At 39.4% G+C, this 21,008-nt stretch overlaps 1 protein-coding gene across 1 annotated transcript in view; it reads left to right on the top strand.

Moving 5' to 3' along the window:
• The window catches only part of NYAP2 (neuronal tyrosine-phosphorylated phosphoinositide-3-kinase adaptor 2), a 292,811-nt gene that overhangs the window by 100,969 nt on the left and 170,834 nt on the right, over positions 1-21,008 (top strand). Inside the window, exon 2 of the mRNA XM_075528843.1 lies at positions 14,904-15,205. Within this exon, the coding sequence (XP_075384958.1) occupies positions 14,904-15,205 (302 nt within the window). The remainder of the gene's footprint in view (positions 1-14,903; positions 15,206-21,008) is intronic.

Below are 21,008 nucleotides of genomic sequence, written 5' to 3'. Positions count from 1 at the left end.
GGGGTGGGTGGACTTGTTCTTTTTAATTTCTCATGGTTGATGGAGTCAAAATTTAGAAAAGAGCAACTATTACTGAATCCTTGTTGTTAGACTTGAGAATTATAGAAGCCCTTCTTGACAGTAGAAATGCCCTGTAGGTTTTTCTGGGCCTTAATGTTGATGAACTGCTTTAAAAAAGAAAGGATCTCCTCTTAATGGGGAGGTGAATTAATAATGCTTTCTTCTGAGTGAAAGCATACTTTGCATTTCTTTAAGTCCTTTAAGGTACAGCCTGACGTAACCCTCCTCTTGGGTTCATTCGGAGACTAGAAAATGATGGAAACATATGTTCTACAAATATGCTTTTGATACAATGATGAATAGATTATTATAAGAGCTGTAAGAGACACCCAGAAAAATGATATTTTAATTTTAAAAAGAAGGAGATTTTCTACTGTAATGATAATTCACGGGGCTGTGAGCTGAGAAACTGGTTCATAACCACCCGGAGCTCATGAGATAAAAGCTGTAGTGTTTGCTCCTGCACATACTGTAGTCTAGGAAACATTATGGGATAGTTATGTCATGTTTGGTCACTCTGGATAGGAATCAACTTGTTGTCATGTAAAAATAATAAGAATGCTCAACACGTAAGTAAGTCAAGTCAATTGCCTTTGAGTCTATTCCAACTCACAGCAAGCTGATAAAGTCAGAGTGGAACTGCTGCAAAGAGTTCCCAAGTCCATAAATCCTTAAAGACACAGACCACCATATTTCCCCATGCAGTGCATTCAGTAGTTTGGACCTCTGGTGCTCTGTTTTGCAGCCAAGTGCTTAGCCTTTGTGCTACCCAGGTTTTCTGTAACACAGTAGTTGGGTTCTGTCAAGAAGCCCTGGTGGTACAATGGCTACATCTTCAGCTGTGAGCTCAAAGGTTGGCCTTTCAATCCCACCCAGCAGCTGGGAAGGCACTTGGAGTTAGTTGAAGAGCAAATTGAAAAACAAAGAACTCAAATTCACGGTCCTTGAGTTGATTTCGATTCATAGTGACCCTCTAGGGATGTTCAAACTGCAAGGTTAACGTTATTGATGATGGAAAGCTCCAGGTTATAAGCATAAGAGTGGTGAATGTAAAAAGAATAAAACAATTGAGGAGAAGTCTTCAACAAATTCAGCAGCCTGGGTACATGTTTATATCCAACCCAATATCCCGTAAGTTCTTTAAGCAGTCTGCATCTTACCATTTTTCATCTTTTCATCTTGCAAGTAAGAAATAAATGCATGAGTTGTATTTAAAATCATCTTTGGTGCTTCCTAACTGATTTCAGACCCTATGTTTTCTGAATCTTGCAAACTCTTTTAGAAGAAACTTAAACAGATGCTCACAAGTGGCATTTATAAATGGGGGTTGGGTGAAGAAGCAAACCTGCCAAGAAGCATTACGTTAATTGTCTTCCTCAAGTTACACTCTTCTTCAGTAAATAAATGCTTCTCAGGAGGTCTCCATAAAACCACCTCACCCGGATCTCCCTAGACGTGTACAGGAAGATTTGATTAGGGTTGATCTTAAATGTAAATGTGCTCTCCATTATCCTGCAAACCCTGAGGGGTGTGTATCCTTCTCTATTGCACAGCACTGACTCACTGTGCCGTCTTGTGCAACAAATAATAGAAGATAAATATTATCATGAGGTGGACGAAGATGCCGCATCCATTATGATGGAGGGGAATCATTTATTTTTATTTTAAGAAGCACTGCGGGCATTACCACTGTTGCTCAAGCCGTGTGATAATAGCTTTTAATTTGTCATGAATAAAGATGGGTAGGAGAACAGGAGGTGTGATCAAAGACACATTTCAAAACGGGCCGCCAAAGGCCTTAGGGTGATACCATAAAGTGAATAATCCAAATGTTTGCATGGACACAGAGCATAAAATCCAAGTGTGTGTGTGTGTGTGTGTGTGTGTGTGTGTGTGTGTGTGTGTGTGTGTGTGTGTGTGAGAGAGAGAGAGAGAGAGAGAGAGAGAGAGAGAGAGAGAGAGAGAGAGAGAGAGAGAGAGAGAGAGATAGAAACCAATCAGGGGATTTGGAGCATTCCTGGAAAACCAGTCCAGAAAAACAGGGAGCCAGGTGTCTGGCCTCTGCAGTGGCAGTCTACTGAAACTATGTTACAATCTACCACACTGTCCCAGTTGGTGCCTTAGAGAGATGCTCAACTTGTGGGAGAGCTTGCCAGCACATGGAGCAGTCCCTTCAGAGACTTCCTCAGCTATGAATGAGAGTTTGATTTGTCAGCAGACTTCTCGGGATTCACATTGACAGGTCTTTCTGATTAAATGGATGAAGGACAAAGTCTTGGCTTTCAGAAGAGCAGGCAGGATTCTTCTAATGGACCTCCGAATTGGCAGTGAGTGCGGCGCTCAGTGTTACCCATTTGTTAAGGTAGTGAGTTCCGTGGAAAGACCTGAGAAATGTTCTTTTGTCGTCTTAGCAGTAAAAACGCTCCATGAATATGCCTGGCTTTGTTTTACATTCTCCTCTGGATCCCCTAGATGTCCTAAGGGATTGCTGCCCCATTTCGGTGAATTCAGTGATTTGGGAGTGGGGTCTTTAATGGTCATGCACCCATTTATGTGCAGAACTAGAAATGGAATCTCCTAACTATGGCAGACAAAAACTGTGTGGGCAATTTAGGTGTGTCTGAGAGTATACATGGTCTGTGTGTTCATGTGTCTGTGTGTGTGTTCTTTAATATCCTTTTCTGTACCCACACAAATAATCGATGTTCTCTCCTTTGAAGATACAGCTTGGGAAGCCTACCTTGATTGTTTGATTGTGGAACTTAATTCTCATTAGAGATTGAGAACTCGAAGATGTCATCATCTGTTTATTCTATAAATATATATATATAGTCCTTTGCTTCCTCCTGAACCAAATTTATATTTCTAAAAATGAGAGAAAAATCAATTGTCATCCTTATTCTATTATAGCAAAATCTCTAGACAGCCAGCAGCGATTGCTTTAATTTAAAGCATGTCTGAACATAATGCATTTAATTAATTATTTAAGTATAATATATGCAGTAGCTATGTTTTTTGTAATGCATGTTTCACTTAAACTCAAATCCTAAAGATCTCTATGATTCTATGTGCAAGGAAGCATACAAGAATTATGAAAATTATGATTTACAGCCTTAAAATTTTAGAATCTAATAGCTTTCCTATAAGTTAAACATGCTAAATAATACAAAAATGCAAACTTAAGAGGAGAGAAGATATTGATGATGACTAGATTTGGGAGCTGGTCAATTTGAAGAAGAAGGGAAGTTATGGCAATAATCTATGTGACTGGGAAATTGACAAGAAGTGGTAAGAGATTGAAGCACAGATGGGTCATGAAAACTACCAATTGTCTAATAGAAAAGTTAGACTCTGTGCTGAATATTTCAGAAGAATTTAAAGAAGACAAGTGTTATGGTCATATTTCTTTTCCAGGACTATTTTCTCAGGTTTTTATTGAAAGAGCATGAGGACTAACCCAGAGAGTCACTAAACGAAGATTGAAAGGAAAGGCCTCGCTTGTATAATTATCACAGTCACCTAAGTAACGTGCAAAAGAATATTGATGGTCTATTTATTAATTTCCAGTTTTGAATGGAGAAAAGAATGTTCAAAATGATGGAGACAAGAATGTTCAAAGTGATGCAGCTGCATTCACAGAACTGGATTAAGACAGAGCTAGAAATTTATGTGCAATTTTCCAAGTTGGGCATTGGGAAATAAGAAAATAAAACATTTGCAAATATTGATTTTTGCTCTGACAGTGGACATAATGATTGGAAGATCCAAAGTAGGCCTTTGATTATTGAGGTTTTTCTTTACAATGATAGTTTAAAAAGATCTATGCCAAAGTAATCCTAAAAGGGAATGTTTATAAAAATATCTAGTGATTTGTCATGGCTCTTGGCTTTCCTTCCTTCCATTATCCCTACCTATTTTCCACTTTCTACAAATAATTCATTGTTCCTACCCTCAAAAGTCTCCTGGATTCACAGAGATAACCAACAAACAGAGAAGAATGACATGGTGTACAGATCAAGGAGGCCCTGCCGATGGACAGGCGCAAAGTGGTGTGACACAGCATTTGGCACAGGATAGGTCTTGGATGTTACATTTCAATCAAGAATGTAGAGCTAAGTTGTAAGAGGAACATCTTAATATTTGAGGAGTCTCAAAACAGAGAGCAAATTTTAGGCAATATCTAAAATGTCATGGACTACCAGCATCACATGGAAGTTTGGGTGTCATTTGGAAGAAAGGGTAAAGCAAGCACAGTAGTTTAAATTAAGAGATTGGCATGGGAAAATCTGCATTTAGAAGGATGAATCTGGCAGCAGTCTGAAAACATATCAGCTAAGAGACAGTTGGCTTTAATTTAACCAAGAAATGCTGAGCATCTAAAGCCGGGCAGTGATGGGAAAGGAGGGGGTTAAACTGATTCCTGCATTCACATTACTAACTTGTCACAGAAACCAGAATTAACAGTGTACAAGTATTTATAGATATCTCTCTCCTTCCTTCCTCATTAATTAAGAAAATGGCAACTGAAGAAAATAGAAAAATTATCATTATATAATACGATCATCCATTTCATTGATTAAGAAATCTGAAAGCATTTGCTTATTCCCACTCTAGCCATTTACTCCTACTTTCTTTAATACTTCCTAGATGGCCACTTGAGCCAGACACTATTCTATCTAGCACTTGGCTATAGACGGTCAACTAAATTCCATCAGCTTATCATAGCTAGGCATGGGCTATCCAATTAGCTCAGCTTCCCTAGCTCCTGACTGCCAGTCCCTAAATTCCCTTCTCTCCCCTCCTGTGATTAAGTCTTACTCGTGCTTCCACATCAGCTGAAAAACCCCTTCTTCCTATGGGACTTCCCAGAGCCTCAGCTGTGGTTTCAGCTTCTGGGCCATGTTCTTCCTCTGCATGAATATTTGATCACATGGTACTGAAATCATGCTGGTTCCAGTCTGTGACTCACCTGGAACACTCTTCAGTCTGTTTCCTGTACTGCCTTCCTGTAACCTCACACTTAAGGTGCACGGTCAGTGTTGGCATGAGGATCATTTTTGTGATGGAGCCCAGATAACACTGAATTAAGCATTGGACTGTTAACCAAAAGGTCAATGGTTCAAAACCAGCAGCTGCTCCTTGGGGCTTTCTACTCTCATAAAGAGTAACACTCTTGGACATCCATGGGACAGTTTCATCCTGTCTCTTAGGGGAACTATGAGTCTGTATTGAATTGATAGCAGTGGGTTTGGGTATTTATCTAATTGAGCTTATAAAGTAAGAGGGTAGTGAGAACTCAGTAGTAGAATCATTGCCTTCCAGGTGGCAGTCTCAGATTTTATTGCTGTCAATGGATCTATTTGTCTGTTGGTAGAGATTTGTGTGTTGTGGTGGTGCTAAACAGGGTTCAGCAGAACTTCCAAATTAAGATGAGCTAGGAATAAAGACCTGGAAACCTCATGGATTGCTTACTATACTATTGTCCATGAACTCAGGATGAGTGGGAGACTGACTTCAAGTGACCTCAAAGCAAGACTGACATGAATTAAATACATCAACTCACTTAAGAGTTACAGCTTTAGGAAATCAAATTAATTCTGATACTCTAAAGTGGCATTGTTAGCCCCTCATGCTCAGGAAGTTCAAGGCCATTGCATATTAACTTTCTGTATTTCTAGCTTCTTCTAGAATGAGGAGGAAAATAGTTACATATGGCTAGTTAAACTCATTTGTGAAAACTTGGCATGTTCTCAAACTATATTCAAAGCTTATGTCAGCTTTAAAGACACAAATAAAACCTACTTTCCAGAACTTTCTCTTCGTTAGTTGAATTTTTAGAAAACATCTCTGATGATGTGAACTTCTATGAACCACATTCTCAGCTAACTCTGAATATCTTGAGTTGATTTGAATTACCATATAACTTCTCTTTTTCAAGCCACAACACTTTAAGAACTAGGGAAGTATTTTTTATATGTAAAAAAAGTAATGTTTTAATTTTAGATCCCAAAGTACCATGGATAATAACATAATGTATGTTAATCTTAAAAGCATTTGTCATGATTCAAGTAAAAATAAATCTCTTGAAGATGCTCCATCAAATTGATTCCGTCTTTAATAAGCATTATATTTTAAACCTGATTCCTTAGAACCCAAATGTGTGTAAAAGAAACTTTGATAAACATTCAGAAAATATCTCTACCCTTCTATTAGTATGATTAAGAATCATAGTAGTAGGCAACAATATTTAACCTCATTCTTGGTGACAAATACTTCATGGTAAAGAATAGTGTGTGCTTTACAGAGAAACCCCTTAGCCATGAGTAGCCTAAGTTCTAAAAATCTTGAGTTAACATAGAGTCAAAAAACAAAACAAAGCAAAAAAAAAAACACTTCACTGTCATTTGGTCAATTCTGACTCATAAACATCTTTTAGGACAGAGTAGAACTGCCCCTGTGGGTCTCCAAGGCTATAAATCTTTAATGGAGTAGAGTGTCTTATCTTTCTCCCATGGATATGAATTGGCTGGTGGTCTTGAACTGCTGTGCTGACCTTGTAGCTTATGAGCCTAACTCATAATTCATAGAAGTAGCTACAAATGAGTGCAATAGATTTGCCCAAACCTATAGAACACCCAGTGATAATAAGGAAAAAAAACAAACCCAAAACCTCACTACCATTGAGTTGATTCAACTCATAGTGACCCTACAGGATAGGGTAGAACTGTTCCTGTGAGTTTCTGAAACTATACTTCTTTATAGGAGTGGAAAGCTTCAGGCTGCTGACCTTGCACTTAGCAGCCCAACACTTCACCCCTGTGCCACCAGGGCCCCAATAGCAGTGAAATAAACCACATGTTATTTAGGGTGGTTCCTTATCCGTCACTTTCAAGCAAGATCTACCAGTCCCCAGTTTAGAGGCACATTGTGTAACAATTTCTGTTTACTTTATCTCATATCATAAGTACAATGCCTTTAGGTATGTTGTTCTTTTTCTAGAGTGAAAACCTCATGATAATGCCCATTATGCACACAAAACAGATCAATAAATGTTGCTGCACAGTTAAATGACAAGCTTCAAAAATAAGAAAGATAAATGAATATTTCCTATGATCTCCTTCTACCAGCCACCCTGATCAGTGCTTTAAAAATGTTGTATTGAATTTTCTTTCTTATAACCACCTTGGAAATGTTTTACCATTTGGTTGTGGCTGATAATATATATACCTACAAATAAAATTAGATGGCTAGTGAATTGGTTATATCACATATTTTTTCTTAGATACTGCAATTTGGGACAGAGTTGAGGATACCCTCTATCAAGGTGAAATATATTAAATGCTTAAAAATCTCAACCCACAGCAGAACCTTTATAGATAAAGGAACTTGGAACTCTACTCTATAGGATAGTCATTTTTTCTGTTGCTTTTTTCCCCCTAAGTTAGATCAGTTGGCACGTCAGTTAATAAAGGAGATTTGTGACAATTTCATTTTTAACACTTGACCTTTATAAGCAAAAGTATCAGTAAACAGCCAGAGGCATGAAATACATGGCTGAGCAAATTTTAAGGGGGTTAAGGCATTAGGGGTATAAGAGTAGGAAACAATTATAGCTGAGAATACGAAGTGGTGAATATGAGTGTTTGCAGACCAGGCAAGATGTCCAGAGATTATGACCTTGAATGAGCAAGTCACTCAGAGAAGGTATGCAGGGTAATGGTGAATGAACCATTTGGAAGAAAATGTGAGCACCGTTTAGTTTTACTGGATTCAAACTTCTCCACTGTTTCATAATTAAAACAAAGGAGAAGATGAACTTGTAAGACTGTTAGTTATTTCCATTCAGAGTGTTCAGTAAAAAAGGAGCGTTCTATACATCAAAATAGCTGTGATGCATTCATGTCCTGTTCTGAGTGGTTCCTACCTCTTTCCTGATGCCAGCTCTGTTTTCTGACTTATGATAACCTGTAGCGTTCTTTAGTAACCACCAGCTGCATACATATGATATCAGTTCATTCAGGATATGCTAGCAAACGTTCTCAGTGGATGCAGTTGCCTCTCTGAAAGACATTCCTGAGAATGATGATGGCAACAAATGTACAAATGTGCTTGACACAATGGATGGATGGATGGATCGTGATAAGAGTTGAATGAGGCCCCAATAAAATGATTTTTTTTTCAAAAGACAAAAGAAAGGCTTCCTTTCTCAGAACAGAGACATGCAGCATGAATGCTGATGGATTCTCAAGAAGCAAGCATGACAGGCAGCAAGCCTTGTTGATGTGCATTATCAGCGCAGCTCCGAAGTTCTTTGGCACCTTTCTTCGTAGGTGCGGTGGATAACTGAGGCAGCCCTCGAAGGAAGTTACGAACGTGAGGGTTACATTTCCCTAATTATCTTGACACTCTGAGTTCAATGTAGCATTTTCACTGTTTTACCTCTTTTGTTTGCAGTTTTTTTAAGATTCCACGGTACCAGATAATCGCTCTGTGAAGTGTGGCAGCCTCACAGAGCAAATGAGGGTCCGATAAACAAAATCCAGGAGGTTCAGAATTTAAAAGTAGAAATTTTTGCCAGAATGATTGAGCGATTTTCTCTGCCTTGGAAGGTGGGAGAAGTTATCCAGATGTAATATCTCAGGCAAATTCGACAGCAACTCTATGTGCATGTCTGCCGATATGCCTATCTTCCTGTGAAAGAGCAGTTTGCAGAGTGGCTCAGCTGGTGCGGTGACACAGTCAGTAGATGGCGGAGCCCCGGACAGAGCCCACCACTCAATGGCACGAAAGCACAAGTGCCAGAGCTTGTCCAATAGCTAACCTCATGTTTGAGGACAAAATTTAAATATGTTACTAATTACTTCTGAGACCATATTCAGGACCCCCCCCTATTTACTCACATAATAGGGTGTTCTTTGTGTTTTGTAATAGAAAAGTAATCCACAGATAACTAGATCTTGCAACTTTGGCTTCCTTTTGGGCAAAAAGAAAGCATACTTTTTTTAAGATTCGAGATTATGAAACTTGTTTTTATTTTTATATCAAGATGTGTCAGGCTTAATGTAGCCTGAGTGTTGGAGTCTTGTTGCAAAGAGACTGCTTTTTCAGCCCACATAACTTTCACTTCAAGCCAAGTATTCCTACAGGGAAGATTGTTTCTAACTCCTCAGGCACCATTTAAATGCTTGGAGTCTTAAGCAGAAAAATGCCCTCTATTCACGCAGTTATTGTTTTTAATTATGGGGTCTCATGTTTATTTTAAGGGACTCTCTTCCTTGCTTCTTTGGTTTCTGGATTCCAATAGGCTGAATGATTGCCCCCAAGTATGACACTCCAGGTTGCCCGGGAAGTGGAAATGAGATGAAGTTAGAAGTGAGAACGATGGAGGGATTGACAGGGAGAGCTGAATGGAGGGGACAGGAGAAGGGCTGAAAGTCCTTGGGTCACAATACAAGTCTGACACCTGTGAAAGGACAGGAAAGGGGAAGAAAGCTTCAGTAGCATCTTCAATGGCTGTCATCGTGTGAAGTCCCTGGGTAGTTGCTTGACTACTAACTGGGCCACTTAAACACACCCAAGTCTGGCGATCTTAACTACGCACTTCTTCTACCATGCGCATGTAGGATCATCATGAGTTGAGTCAAGGTGATGGCACTGGACATGGAGGGCAGAAGAGGCTAGGTTGCCCTTGACATGTCATCCTCTTGAACTCAGTCACAGCCTCTATCTCTGGCCACATGGCCACTGTTGATGTACCCATTATGCCAGCTCTTCATGGCTAATGACAAAAGCTGTATCACCTAAGTCATTCTATCTATTTGGTTGTCCGGTGACACCTCCACAGTGGAGATTATCTGGTGGATAGTACACATGTGCCAATTCATACATGTTCATCCACATGCCTCTTTAATTTATCTCAGATTCTTTCATTTATAACCCTCTAGCCCCTTTCTTGCTTTGTCCATGAAAATAGTTCCTATACCTTCATTTTTTTGCCCTGCCCAGCATTCTGTATATATTATTTTAGGCTGTTTTATTTCTTTTTTTAAATTTTTAAAATTTTTAGGCTGTTTTATTTCACAAACAAATAGGATGGCCACCAAATACACTGCCCAAAGCTCGCTACCCAAGATAAAGACTTTCCCCATCTTTGTTCTTGATAACCACTTCTGAGTATGGCTCTCTAGCTTGGCCTTACAGCCCTCTTCAGTGGCTCTTATTGGAACTAACATCCGAGGGAGAAATTTTAGTGTGATTGCCATGGGTCACATGCAGGAATAGACAACATAGCACGTTCACGCCCTTGGGTCCTTTTAATGCTTTAAAGGGATTTCTGTTAGTACCTTCTGATTCTATTAACTGGTGAATCCAAAAGAATCCCAATTATGATGAGCATATTCGGACACATCATCATCAGGTATTGAGTGGTCAAATGTCGCACTGGTACCACGGCCCCATTGTACATCAGGGGCTTCCTGGGAAGATGGCCTTCGTGCAAATATTTCAGTGAGTTGTGAAGACAATGCAGAAGTTGTCAGCCAGGTGCATCGCATCCCTCATGGCAAGTTCTTTTTTGAAGAGAGTGCTCAGAGTTATACTGCCACAACCGGTCCCTGTACTCTGAGGGGATTACACACCTCCAGATATTGTCATGCAACTCACAGTATGTCCTTGTTGGTGGAGCATGCCCAGCCAGTCACTGATGTCACGCTTGGTCATGGGATTGGTTAAAATCATGGAATATAGGTAAAAAAATTTATGCCACAACCTCGCAAACATTTCAAAATTCTCTTTTTTTGCCATGAGAACAGTATACGTCAATAAGGATAGATCTTGGTGTGTATGTGTGTTTTGGGGGGGGGGATGCATGGAGCAGAGCCACAGCGAATGTTGAGACATACCTAAGCATGATATGAGCTATATATAACTAGATATTGTTGTAAACAGGTAGGAACTGGGAGGGGAGGGTTGTTACGGAAACCTTTACAAGTCACTAATGAATCGCATCTGTGATGGTGCCCCTGGTTTCTGGCAAGTCTCCTTTGTTGTATGTTATGGTATTTCTATTTTTCTGTTTCTAATTGTTCAATATATGCTCATTGACAACTTTTATTCTTGGTCTTTAATATCCTGGATGTGGGTATGTGTGTGTGTGTGTGTGTGTGCTTTTTTAGCTAGATCAGAAATATCTGGATATATATGTATATAGAGATTTAATCTATATATTGATATACAGAGACACATATATGAGGGGACTTAAAATATAATGGGAAAACTTAACTTTGAACATTTAAAAAAATCCATCACATAAACATCCCAAATTCAGTGCCATCGAGTTGATTCTGCCTCATAGAACTCCTAGAGGCTAGAGTAGAATGGCCCCTTGGGTGTTCTGAAGCTGTAAATCTTTACAGGAGCAGAAAGCCTCATTTCTTTTCTATGGAGCACCTGGTGGGTTCAAACCACTGTTTTGTGGTTATTGGCCCTACCCATCAGCCACATTATCACCAGGGCTTCCTTGGCTGACTCTTACAGAGATTCTGAATCAATAGATTTGTATTCATTAAATAATAACTCAGCAAGTGTCCATGGTATGTAGACTATAATTTGCATATTTAAAAACTCCATGGGGTTCTACACAACACAACACAACACAATCCTTTAAAAAATTTTAAAGATAATTTTATTGGGGGCTCTTACTGCTCATAACAATGCATGCATCATTTTGAAAACATATTTGTACATATGTTGCCATCATCATTTTCTAAACATTTCCTTTCTATTTGAGCCCTTGGTATCAGCTCCTCTCTTTTCCCTCCCTCCTTATAACACAATTTTAATGTGGTTTAGAATCATCTTCAACATCGTCTTTCCAGGTCTCCTACCAAAATGCTTTTATTGCTTATTTTTATTTCTGCTTTTATTGCTTACTCTTAGGCTTGTCTTGAACAATCCCTTGGGATCTAACTCATTTTTAACCCCTTTATTCATCCTCCATCCAGTTTGGTCAAACTGACAGTATACCTAAGACTTGTTGTTTTCTGAAGCATTGGTTGAGAAAGTCGATGTATGAACAAAAGCAAATAGAGCTGGATGACATTGTTTTATGTTTGAAAATGTAGTTGTGACACAGCGAGCAAATTATCTGTCTAGGGAACAGGTGCAGGCCCTATTCAAGGCACGAGTAACCAAGAAATTGATAACACAATTATGTCCAGTAAACTCCTCTATAAATGCCTCTGGGCAGTAAACACATGCATAAATCTCCCCAGTTGGCCATCCTACTGAGAAGGAGATGACTGTCTACAAAAATCCTTAAAGTGATGTAGCAATAGAAGTAAGAAAATGTGTCATGACTCCATGTGACTGAAAGCAAAGCTAGAAGAAATCAGATATTGTATTTTTCGGGAGAAAGCCCAAGATCACAATCTAAGTCTTCCCGTGATACCGGCCCACTCTCATACCTCCATCACCATGATTAGAACTTCAATTAAAAGCAATTCTTTACAAGCCTTTGTTGTTGTTGTTGTTGTTGCTAATGGTATCAATAAAAGCACAGAGAAGTAAAACATGGAGACACTGCACATACTTAGTATGCTGACTACTACCTTCATTTGGTCATTGACTTGATTTCATTCATGGTTTTTAATCTCCACTACTCTGGGTGGTAGATTTGGCTTCCAGCCAACTTTATTTTATTTGGCAGATATAATATAACTGGTGTCTGAATATTAGCTGATACTACTTAGAAACCAACAGACATATAAAAATATGTTTGATGTAGTGATGTTTTTTGATTTAATTATGTTATTATAAGCCTTATATATTGCAAGCAGAGTCTTATCTTCTTAATGAATCCTCTCTGTCTTTATTCACAATGGATATTTAACTGTCATAAGTCTCCAGATGCAAAGAAAAACAAAACAAGACAAAATAAAAATGAAAATACCATTTACTATTATTTTCCCTACTGGAACTTTAAACTTATGGCAAACATTATAATGATGAGAAAAATACAATAAAGAGAATGCAGAAGCTTGGTTTGGATTAGACCACATTATGGAGGCAAGAGCCACTACAATTAAGGCTTAGCAACAACAAAAAGGCCTAAATAAACCATATATCTAGGAAAGTACCCTCAATGAACTCTTAAGTGTCATTTATTCAAAGGTACTTATGATTCATGTGTGTGTGTAAGGAAACCAATAACATATTGTGTATTAGTACTTTCTCTTTTGTTTCTTGTGCATTTCTTTTGTTTCCTAAATCCTTCATTGATGGGGAAAACTCCAGAGTAGTCTCACTTTTAAAAATTGTCCTTTGCTTAAATGTCTCTTTTGTAATAACATAGAATCCATTACTCAATAGCATCGAGAAACGTAAGGAGGCATTTCCTGTATGAGTAAGTTGAGCTTAACATTGATAGGGGTTTCGTCTACATTTTTTAGTATAAAATTTCTTATATATATAAAAACTGTGACTTTATAAACTTCACTGGAATTTTTGAAGCATTTAGCAGCGTCTCAAAATCTGATGATGTTTTTACTAATCATTTTTACTAGATATTATTTATTTATTTAGCTTCTTTGTTAAGATCATTTTATTGGAGGCTCTTACAGCTCTTTTAACAATTCATACATCAACTGTATCAAGCATATTTGTACATATATTGCCATCATTATTTTATAAACATTTACTTTCTATTTGAGCCCTTGGTATCAGTTCCTCTTTTTCCCTCCTTTCCCCCTCCCACCCTCATAACCCCTTGATAAATTATTTTTATTTTCATATCTTACACCAATTATTTTATACCATTCCATGTCATCCATTCCTCAATTACTGAACTGCTTAAGTTCCCAAAGCCAGGTTGTGTGTTAAAATTAGTTTTATATGAAAATGATGAATAAACCCATCATATCAAAGGATGTCTAAACTGATTCCTAACTTCCCAATCGAATCATTACTTAACTGCCAGACCACAGAGAATCATGGCCCAGCCAAGTTGTCATGGAACCCTAAAACCATCCAAGTCAGTGCCACCCACTCTCATGGTCTAGTATGAGTTACTACCCAATGGACATCGTTAACACACAAATTAGTTGAATAGTAGGTTTTTGACTACTCATAAATACAAAATGTCAGCTAATGAGGTATAAGGAGTAGGTGTAGTTTATTATTATGAGGGAAGTAGAACTCAGTAGGGTTTCCTCATCCATGTTAGTCTAGAAGCTCTACCCACACCTGTCCAGCATTAAGTCAACATGCAACCTTCCACTGACTGACTTGTGCTTGGTAGCATTCTTATCCTAATCATATTTTCTTCTCCTGCTTTCTTTAATGCAAAAGTAGAGATAGAAATCATGCTTCTTGAAACCGAAAAGGCAGCTTTTGAAGAATACTGTGCATCATGAACAGTCCGAAGTTAAAGTTTAAAATTTCACACATATGTGTGTTTGTACATAGAGATGTATGTGTATACACACACATGGGTACATGAGGACATATACATGAGTTGGAATCCACTCAAAAGTAGTGAGCTATATTTCAAAAAAAAGTTGGACCAATCCATTATCTTTTGCTTCCATTTTCCACGAAATTTTGAAGTCCCCTTGTGTGTGTATACACACACAAACACATACCCATATATGCTTATGTAGATATATGCATGCATGTTATGTGTATAAATAAATATATACATAGTTTGAAGTTCCCTCATGTGTATATACACACACTCACACACACACACACACACACACATATATATATGCTTATGTCTCTGACCTTGTATTTTCTGCCTCCATTTACATTTATCTTGATGGGTTTTGTATTGCTTTCCCTTACAGCATAGGCGGAGACGTAGGGCGAAGCCACGACGGGAGTTACGTGGGCAAACATTTCCGCATGGGATTCATGACGATGCCCGCTCCTCAGGACAGACTCCCCCACCCTTGCTCCAGTGGCTTTGCGGTGAGGTCACAGTCTCTGCACTCGGTTGGGGGTGCAGATGAGGACAGCAGCTGCGGCTCACGGAGACAGCCTCCACCCAAGCCCAAACGGGACCCTAGCACCAAGCTGAGCACCTCCTCGGAGACAGTCAACAGCACAGCGGCCTGTAAGAGCGGAAAACCCCCTGAGAGAACGGAAGGTAAAACACTCAATGCCCTTGACCCCTAGAAAAGTAGTTCCGACAACACGTTTAGACCCACACAACTTCCTTTCTGGGTCACATGATCCTGTCTGTCACTCTGAAGTCCCAGAAAGGAAGCGTGCTGGTGGAGGGTTATTCGTTGGTGTGTTATCAAATGACACTTCAAAGGATACATTTACCTTTTGTCTTCCGAAAGGCAAGGCGATATGAGTTTCCTTCCTCCTTAAAGCGTCAAATCATTAGAAAATTACTTTGTCTAAAAATATACATAAAACATACATTTTCTGCCTATTCTTAATACTGGTTGTACCACTAAGGAGTCAGCACAGTGCTGTTGGTGGGGCATTGACTGCTCACCCCAAGGTCAGCAGTTCAAATCCTCCAGCCAGTCTGTCCTCAGGTGAAAAGATGTATATAGTCTCAGAAACCCAGTATGGGGTCTATATGAGGTGGAACTGACTGAATGGATGACAGGGGGTTGGTTGATTGGCTGGTTGCATTTGTATAATTTCAGGGACATTTGGTCGCCATGAGTCTTCATGGACTTGATGGCAGAGAGGAGTGGGTTGGTGACACCACAGTTAAGTTCTTAACTGCTAGTCAAATGGCCAACGGTTCAAACCCCTCTGCTCAGGGGACAAAGAACTGGTGATCCACTTACGTCTGTCTACCACACCGGGTCCCTATGAATCAAAAGTGATCCCAGGGCACTTAACAACGGCATTAAGGAAACATTTTATTGCAGGAAAATATAAAGGCGGGAGGTGGGGGCGATAACCGTATATTTCAGGAAGAACCTGTAAAAATTGTGGTGTATATTTTTCCAGTGAAGATAAATGTGGGTCTGCATTATAAAATACACATGTGTGCGTGTGCCTATAGGATGTTTATGTTAGTCTCCACTTCAACTTCTATTTCTAATTGATACTTACACTAATATTTTTAATCCGCTCTGAAAAACAGAAGTAGGATTGCCCAAGCCTCCTATGAATATACATCAGGTCATGTTAACTCCGGATTTTACCAGTTCTTTCAGCTTTTACTTGCGTTCTTACTGAAAGACTGTTCGTCTGAGATGGTTCACAAGTGTGCTTTCATACAGGCCTATGTGTGCTTCATATATTTATGGTGAAAAACAATTCAAATTGGCCAATGCTGCCAGCCGCCAGCCAGAGAAGGTGACTTTACTGGATGCCATTCTTTCTTTGACCCTCCCAGTCCTTCAGGTTTTAAATAGCATTTCTCCTGAGTCTCCTAGGGTCCCAAGTTTCACAGTACTTTCCAGCATTGGTTAGAAGCCAGGTGAGTCTTTCTCAACTGGACAGAGCTCTGAGTCTCCAGAGTTCCCCAACACCTCTTGCCCCTCCCTTGCATCTACGGGTCCAGTCTTTCCTCTGTCAACTCACACCAGTCATTAAAGTGAGGTGTCCAGCAGCATGGTCCATCTTTTGTGTCCCCCCTGTCTCCCTTTTCTCCCAGATTTGGGCCCAAACACCTAAAGCCAAAAACCAAAAATCTTAGTGCACAATAAATAATATCTTCAAAACCTGCAGGTGGAACTAACATTAATGCCACCAGTAAAACCTCTACTTAAAGCTGTTTTTCATATCTCATATCCACATCTGCAAGAATACATTGCAAGCATCAGTAAGTATTTGAGACTATACATATGAATACCATGTAGCAATATACAGTCACCAAAGTATAATCATAGTGAATATAATTTTGTTTTATTACGTATTCTATTTTCCATGTCATTCAGGAAGTTTCAAGAAGTGACATTTTAAGAAGATTAGGGTACATCATTGTAATTTATTGCATTTTATTCTTTTTTTAATCGTTTTATTAGGGGCTCATACAACTCTTATCACCATACATACATCAATTGTGTAAAGCACATTTGTACATTTATTGCCCTCATCATTCTCAAAACACTTGCTCTCCACTTAAGCCCCTGGCATCAGGTCCTCATTTTTCCCCTTCCTCCCTGCTTCCCCTTCCCTCATGAACCCTCGATAATTTATAAAGTATTTTTTGTTTGTCTTTCCCTGTCTGACGTCTCCCTTCATCCACTTTTCTGTTGTCCATCCCCAGGGAAGAGGTCACATGTAGATCCTTGTAACCGGTTCCCCCTTTCCAACCCACCCTCCCTCTATGTTCTCAGTATCGCCATTCACACCACTGGTCATGACGGGATCATCTGCCCTGGATTCACTGTGTTTCTGGTTCCTATCTGTGCCAGTGTCCATCCTCTGGTCTAGGCAGACTTGCAAGGTAGAATTGGGATCATGTGTGTGTGTGAGGGGGGGGTGGGTGGGAAGGGGAGAAGCATTTAAGAACTAGAGGAAAGTTGTATTCTTCATCTTTGCTACATTGCACCCTGTCTGGCTCATCTCCTCCCGGAGACCCTCTGCAAGGGGATCTCCAGTGAACTACACATAGGCTTTGGGTCTCTTCTCCGCACTCTCCCCCTCATTCACTATGGTAAGATTTTTGTTCTGATGATGCCTGATACCTGATCCCTTCGACACCTCATGATTGCACAGTCTGGGGGCTTCTTCCATGTGGGCTTTGTTGCTTCTGAGCTAGATAGTTGCTTGTTTACCTTCAAGCCTTTAAGACCCCAGACGCTATAACTGCTGATAGCCAGGCACCATCAGCTTTCTTCACCACATTTGTTTATTCACCCACTTTGTCTTCAAGGGAAGGTGAGCATCATAAAATGCTCATTTTATTCTTGATGAATGTTTATGTTTGTTCCAATTTGTTTTGATGTAATGACTTTCTTTCTCTCTCTCTCCCTCTCTGTGTATGTGTCTCTGTGTGTGAGATGTATGTATCACTGAATTACTATGAGCAGAATCAATGTGACAGCGCATACAGAACAATTTTGTGCCCACACATGTTATTGCCCCTCTTAGCATATTAGAAATAAATGTTCTTTCTCATAATTCAAGGTCATGAGTAGGTCCTTCAACCTGTAACACACTGCTTCTTACAGAAATAATTTAGATGCTTAGTTTATCAACACACCAAAGGTAAAGTCACGTTCTCCAGGGGGCTGCTGGCAGCATTGGCCAACCTGAATTGCCCTAGAGGCATGACTTGTAAATTCTACACGTTGTTCTCGGGTGTCTTCCAAAATTGTAACACGGCGTATTTCATTACCTATTATTGTTTCTGTCACCCCACTCCTCAATGGAATTCAGGAAAAAAACATAATCAACTAAATTAGATGGTTTGTAAAAGGAGTTTTGTAAAAAGGATGAACCATGAACGAAGGCAGTAGGATCAAGCACCATCTGGAAAGTTTCAAGAATGAAGAATACATGAACCAGTAGCAAAGGAGAGGAGACAAGAGACCGAAACAGAACAGAACTAGAAAACCGCAAAGACCCAGCATGATTATCAGTTCTGGGGAGAAACCTTTGGGTGGGGATTCAAGTACCTTCCACACAGAAATAATTACTACCCCTCTGAAATATTTGAAGTAACTGGCTCCTGAAGTAGAATAGTTTCATAATTCTCTATCTGATTCCTTCAGAATCTAAGATTCTGGAACTGTACATGGTTAGTTATCTCTGGTCGTCAGAAGAAGAGAATGTGATTAAGTTATAGTAGCAAAGAGAGAAGGTGGACTTAGAAGGTAGACTGACAGACAAGTAAGGTTTGTAAACACCTGCATATTTGTTCAGTGGGTCTTGAGGGATGGTCCGTATACCCGGAGAGCTCTGCTAGGGTCTGGTACAGGAATGGCAGATTTTTATGGAAGGACAATTGTCAAGGCAAATTTCACATCCTCTTGAGAGCATTCAATAAAAAGGCAACTAAAAAGCTACTCACACTCAAATCCCTTCTGCCAAATTGGGACCTCAATAATAATCGGATAAGATTAGCCCCCAGTTCAGAATTGGTGGACAATCATAAATGCAAATGTATGCACATGTATGTGTGCACTCAAGTCAAAAGGATGTCAAATGTACATTTTTCTTCTTTGAATTCTCAGTTCTTTATAATCATGTGTTACCTGGGTTCCTTATAGAACACGTTTGTTTTTTATATACAATATTCCTAGCAATCAAAATTATAACAAAAATATAAATTGGCTTTCATAATCTTAGCTTGTCTCTTCTTTTTATGTTAAATGTCAGCAAAATCAAAATATTGATTCAGTGGCATTAAAATGATTTCCATGGTAACCAGCTTCTATTTAAGCCAGGGATTACGACTTCCCTGTGGATAAGAGTAAAAAGAACTGGACTTTTTGAAAGATGGCTTTTCAGAGTAGAGAAAAAATAGTAGCTTAATGATGAACATAGCAAGAAAGATCACATACAAAGAGAAGTATAATTTAGGTTTAAAAATTGTAATTCTGTCATTTGAAAAGCTAGGCATTTACATTTCTATTTTGGGATTTTACACAATGGTAACACCTTAAAAACATTCATACAGTAGAAAACGTAAACTGGCAATAAGTAGGCTTAATATTTATAAATATTTTAATAACACCTTTCTATTGCCTCGGTTTGGTCCCTGCTTCTTTTGAAGAAAGATTAGCTGGAATTAAAGCAGAAAATCGGAAAGAATTAGAGGTGTTCTGAGTCAAGCACCCTGCAACCATCCTGCGGAGGGACATGCGAACTGCACCCGGCCAGCCCCACCTGTCGGGGGCGCATGCGTTCCACTCCTCAGCAATGATATTATTAGAGATGCTGGCAGAAGAATGCAGTCCGAAGAGTTAGTTGTTAGGTGCTGTGAACGCAATTTCCACTTCTAGCCACCCATGTGATAGAGTAGAATGGTCCCGTAGGTTTTCTTGGCTGGAGTGTTCATTGGAGCAGCTCACTGGGACTTTCAAGGAGCCTCTGGGTGGGTTAACTTTGTCAGCCTTTCAGTTAGCAGCCTGGCACTCACTGCCTGCACTGCCCAGGGCTTCCGAATAAGAAGACTTCTTGAGAATGAAAAAAAAATACGAAGAAAAATAACAAAGCATTTGACATGACAGACACCTGGAATTAACAAATGACACAATGGATGCTGTGACTATAAAATGGGGAAGTGACTGAGGGGGTCCTGCCTCCTTCTTCACAGCTTGTAACAATTGAGTGGGTCAAGGGCAATGAACTCACCCATCCACTGCCATTGGACCGAATCTAAAAAAACTCGCTGCCCTTGAATCAGTTCATAGAGATCCTGTAGGACAAGGTAGAACTGCCTGTCCCTGTGGGTTTCAGAGTCTACCAGGACTCTTAAGAGCAATAAAGGTTAATGGTCAAAGGAAAGTTGTATACAAACAAAAGTTGGCACCATTTTAAACACGTTGTATAAAAAAATGACAATTGCAATCACATCAACCTCAACTCAGATAAATGTTTTAGGATAGACTAGGGCTGTCCCATAGGATTTACAGCTGTGAATCTTTATGGAAGCTGATTGCCCTATCTTTCTCTCACAGAGGAGAAAGCTACCTGTTTAGTTAGCAGTTGAGCACTTTTTAACGGCTCATTTTTTCATTGATTCATTTTCTTAAAAAAAAACAAAAACACCAAAAACGACTTTCTAAAAATTTCTCAGAATATTTCTCTTTTCCAATTTGCCTGACTAACATGACTATTTTATGTTGTCCAGCACATATGTGGAAACATATAAGAAAGAGATAGAAAAGCCATGGACACACATACTCAGAGGGTTCAACATATTTCTAAATGACTCCAATAGAAAAGCATTCCCTAGTTGTGTTAGTCTTGGTTGACTAGAGAAACAAATGCAGAGACACTCACGTGTGCAAGAGAGAACACTA

Source organism: Tenrec ecaudatus, chromosome 13 (genome assembly GCF_050624435.1).
Source record: "Tenrec ecaudatus isolate mTenEca1 chromosome 13, mTenEca1.hap1, whole genome shotgun sequence".
In the NCBI taxonomy this organism is placed as follows: Eukaryota; Metazoa; Chordata; class Mammalia; order Afrosoricida; family Tenrecidae; genus Tenrec; species Tenrec ecaudatus.
This window is presented reverse-complemented; position numbering and strand designations above follow the sequence as displayed.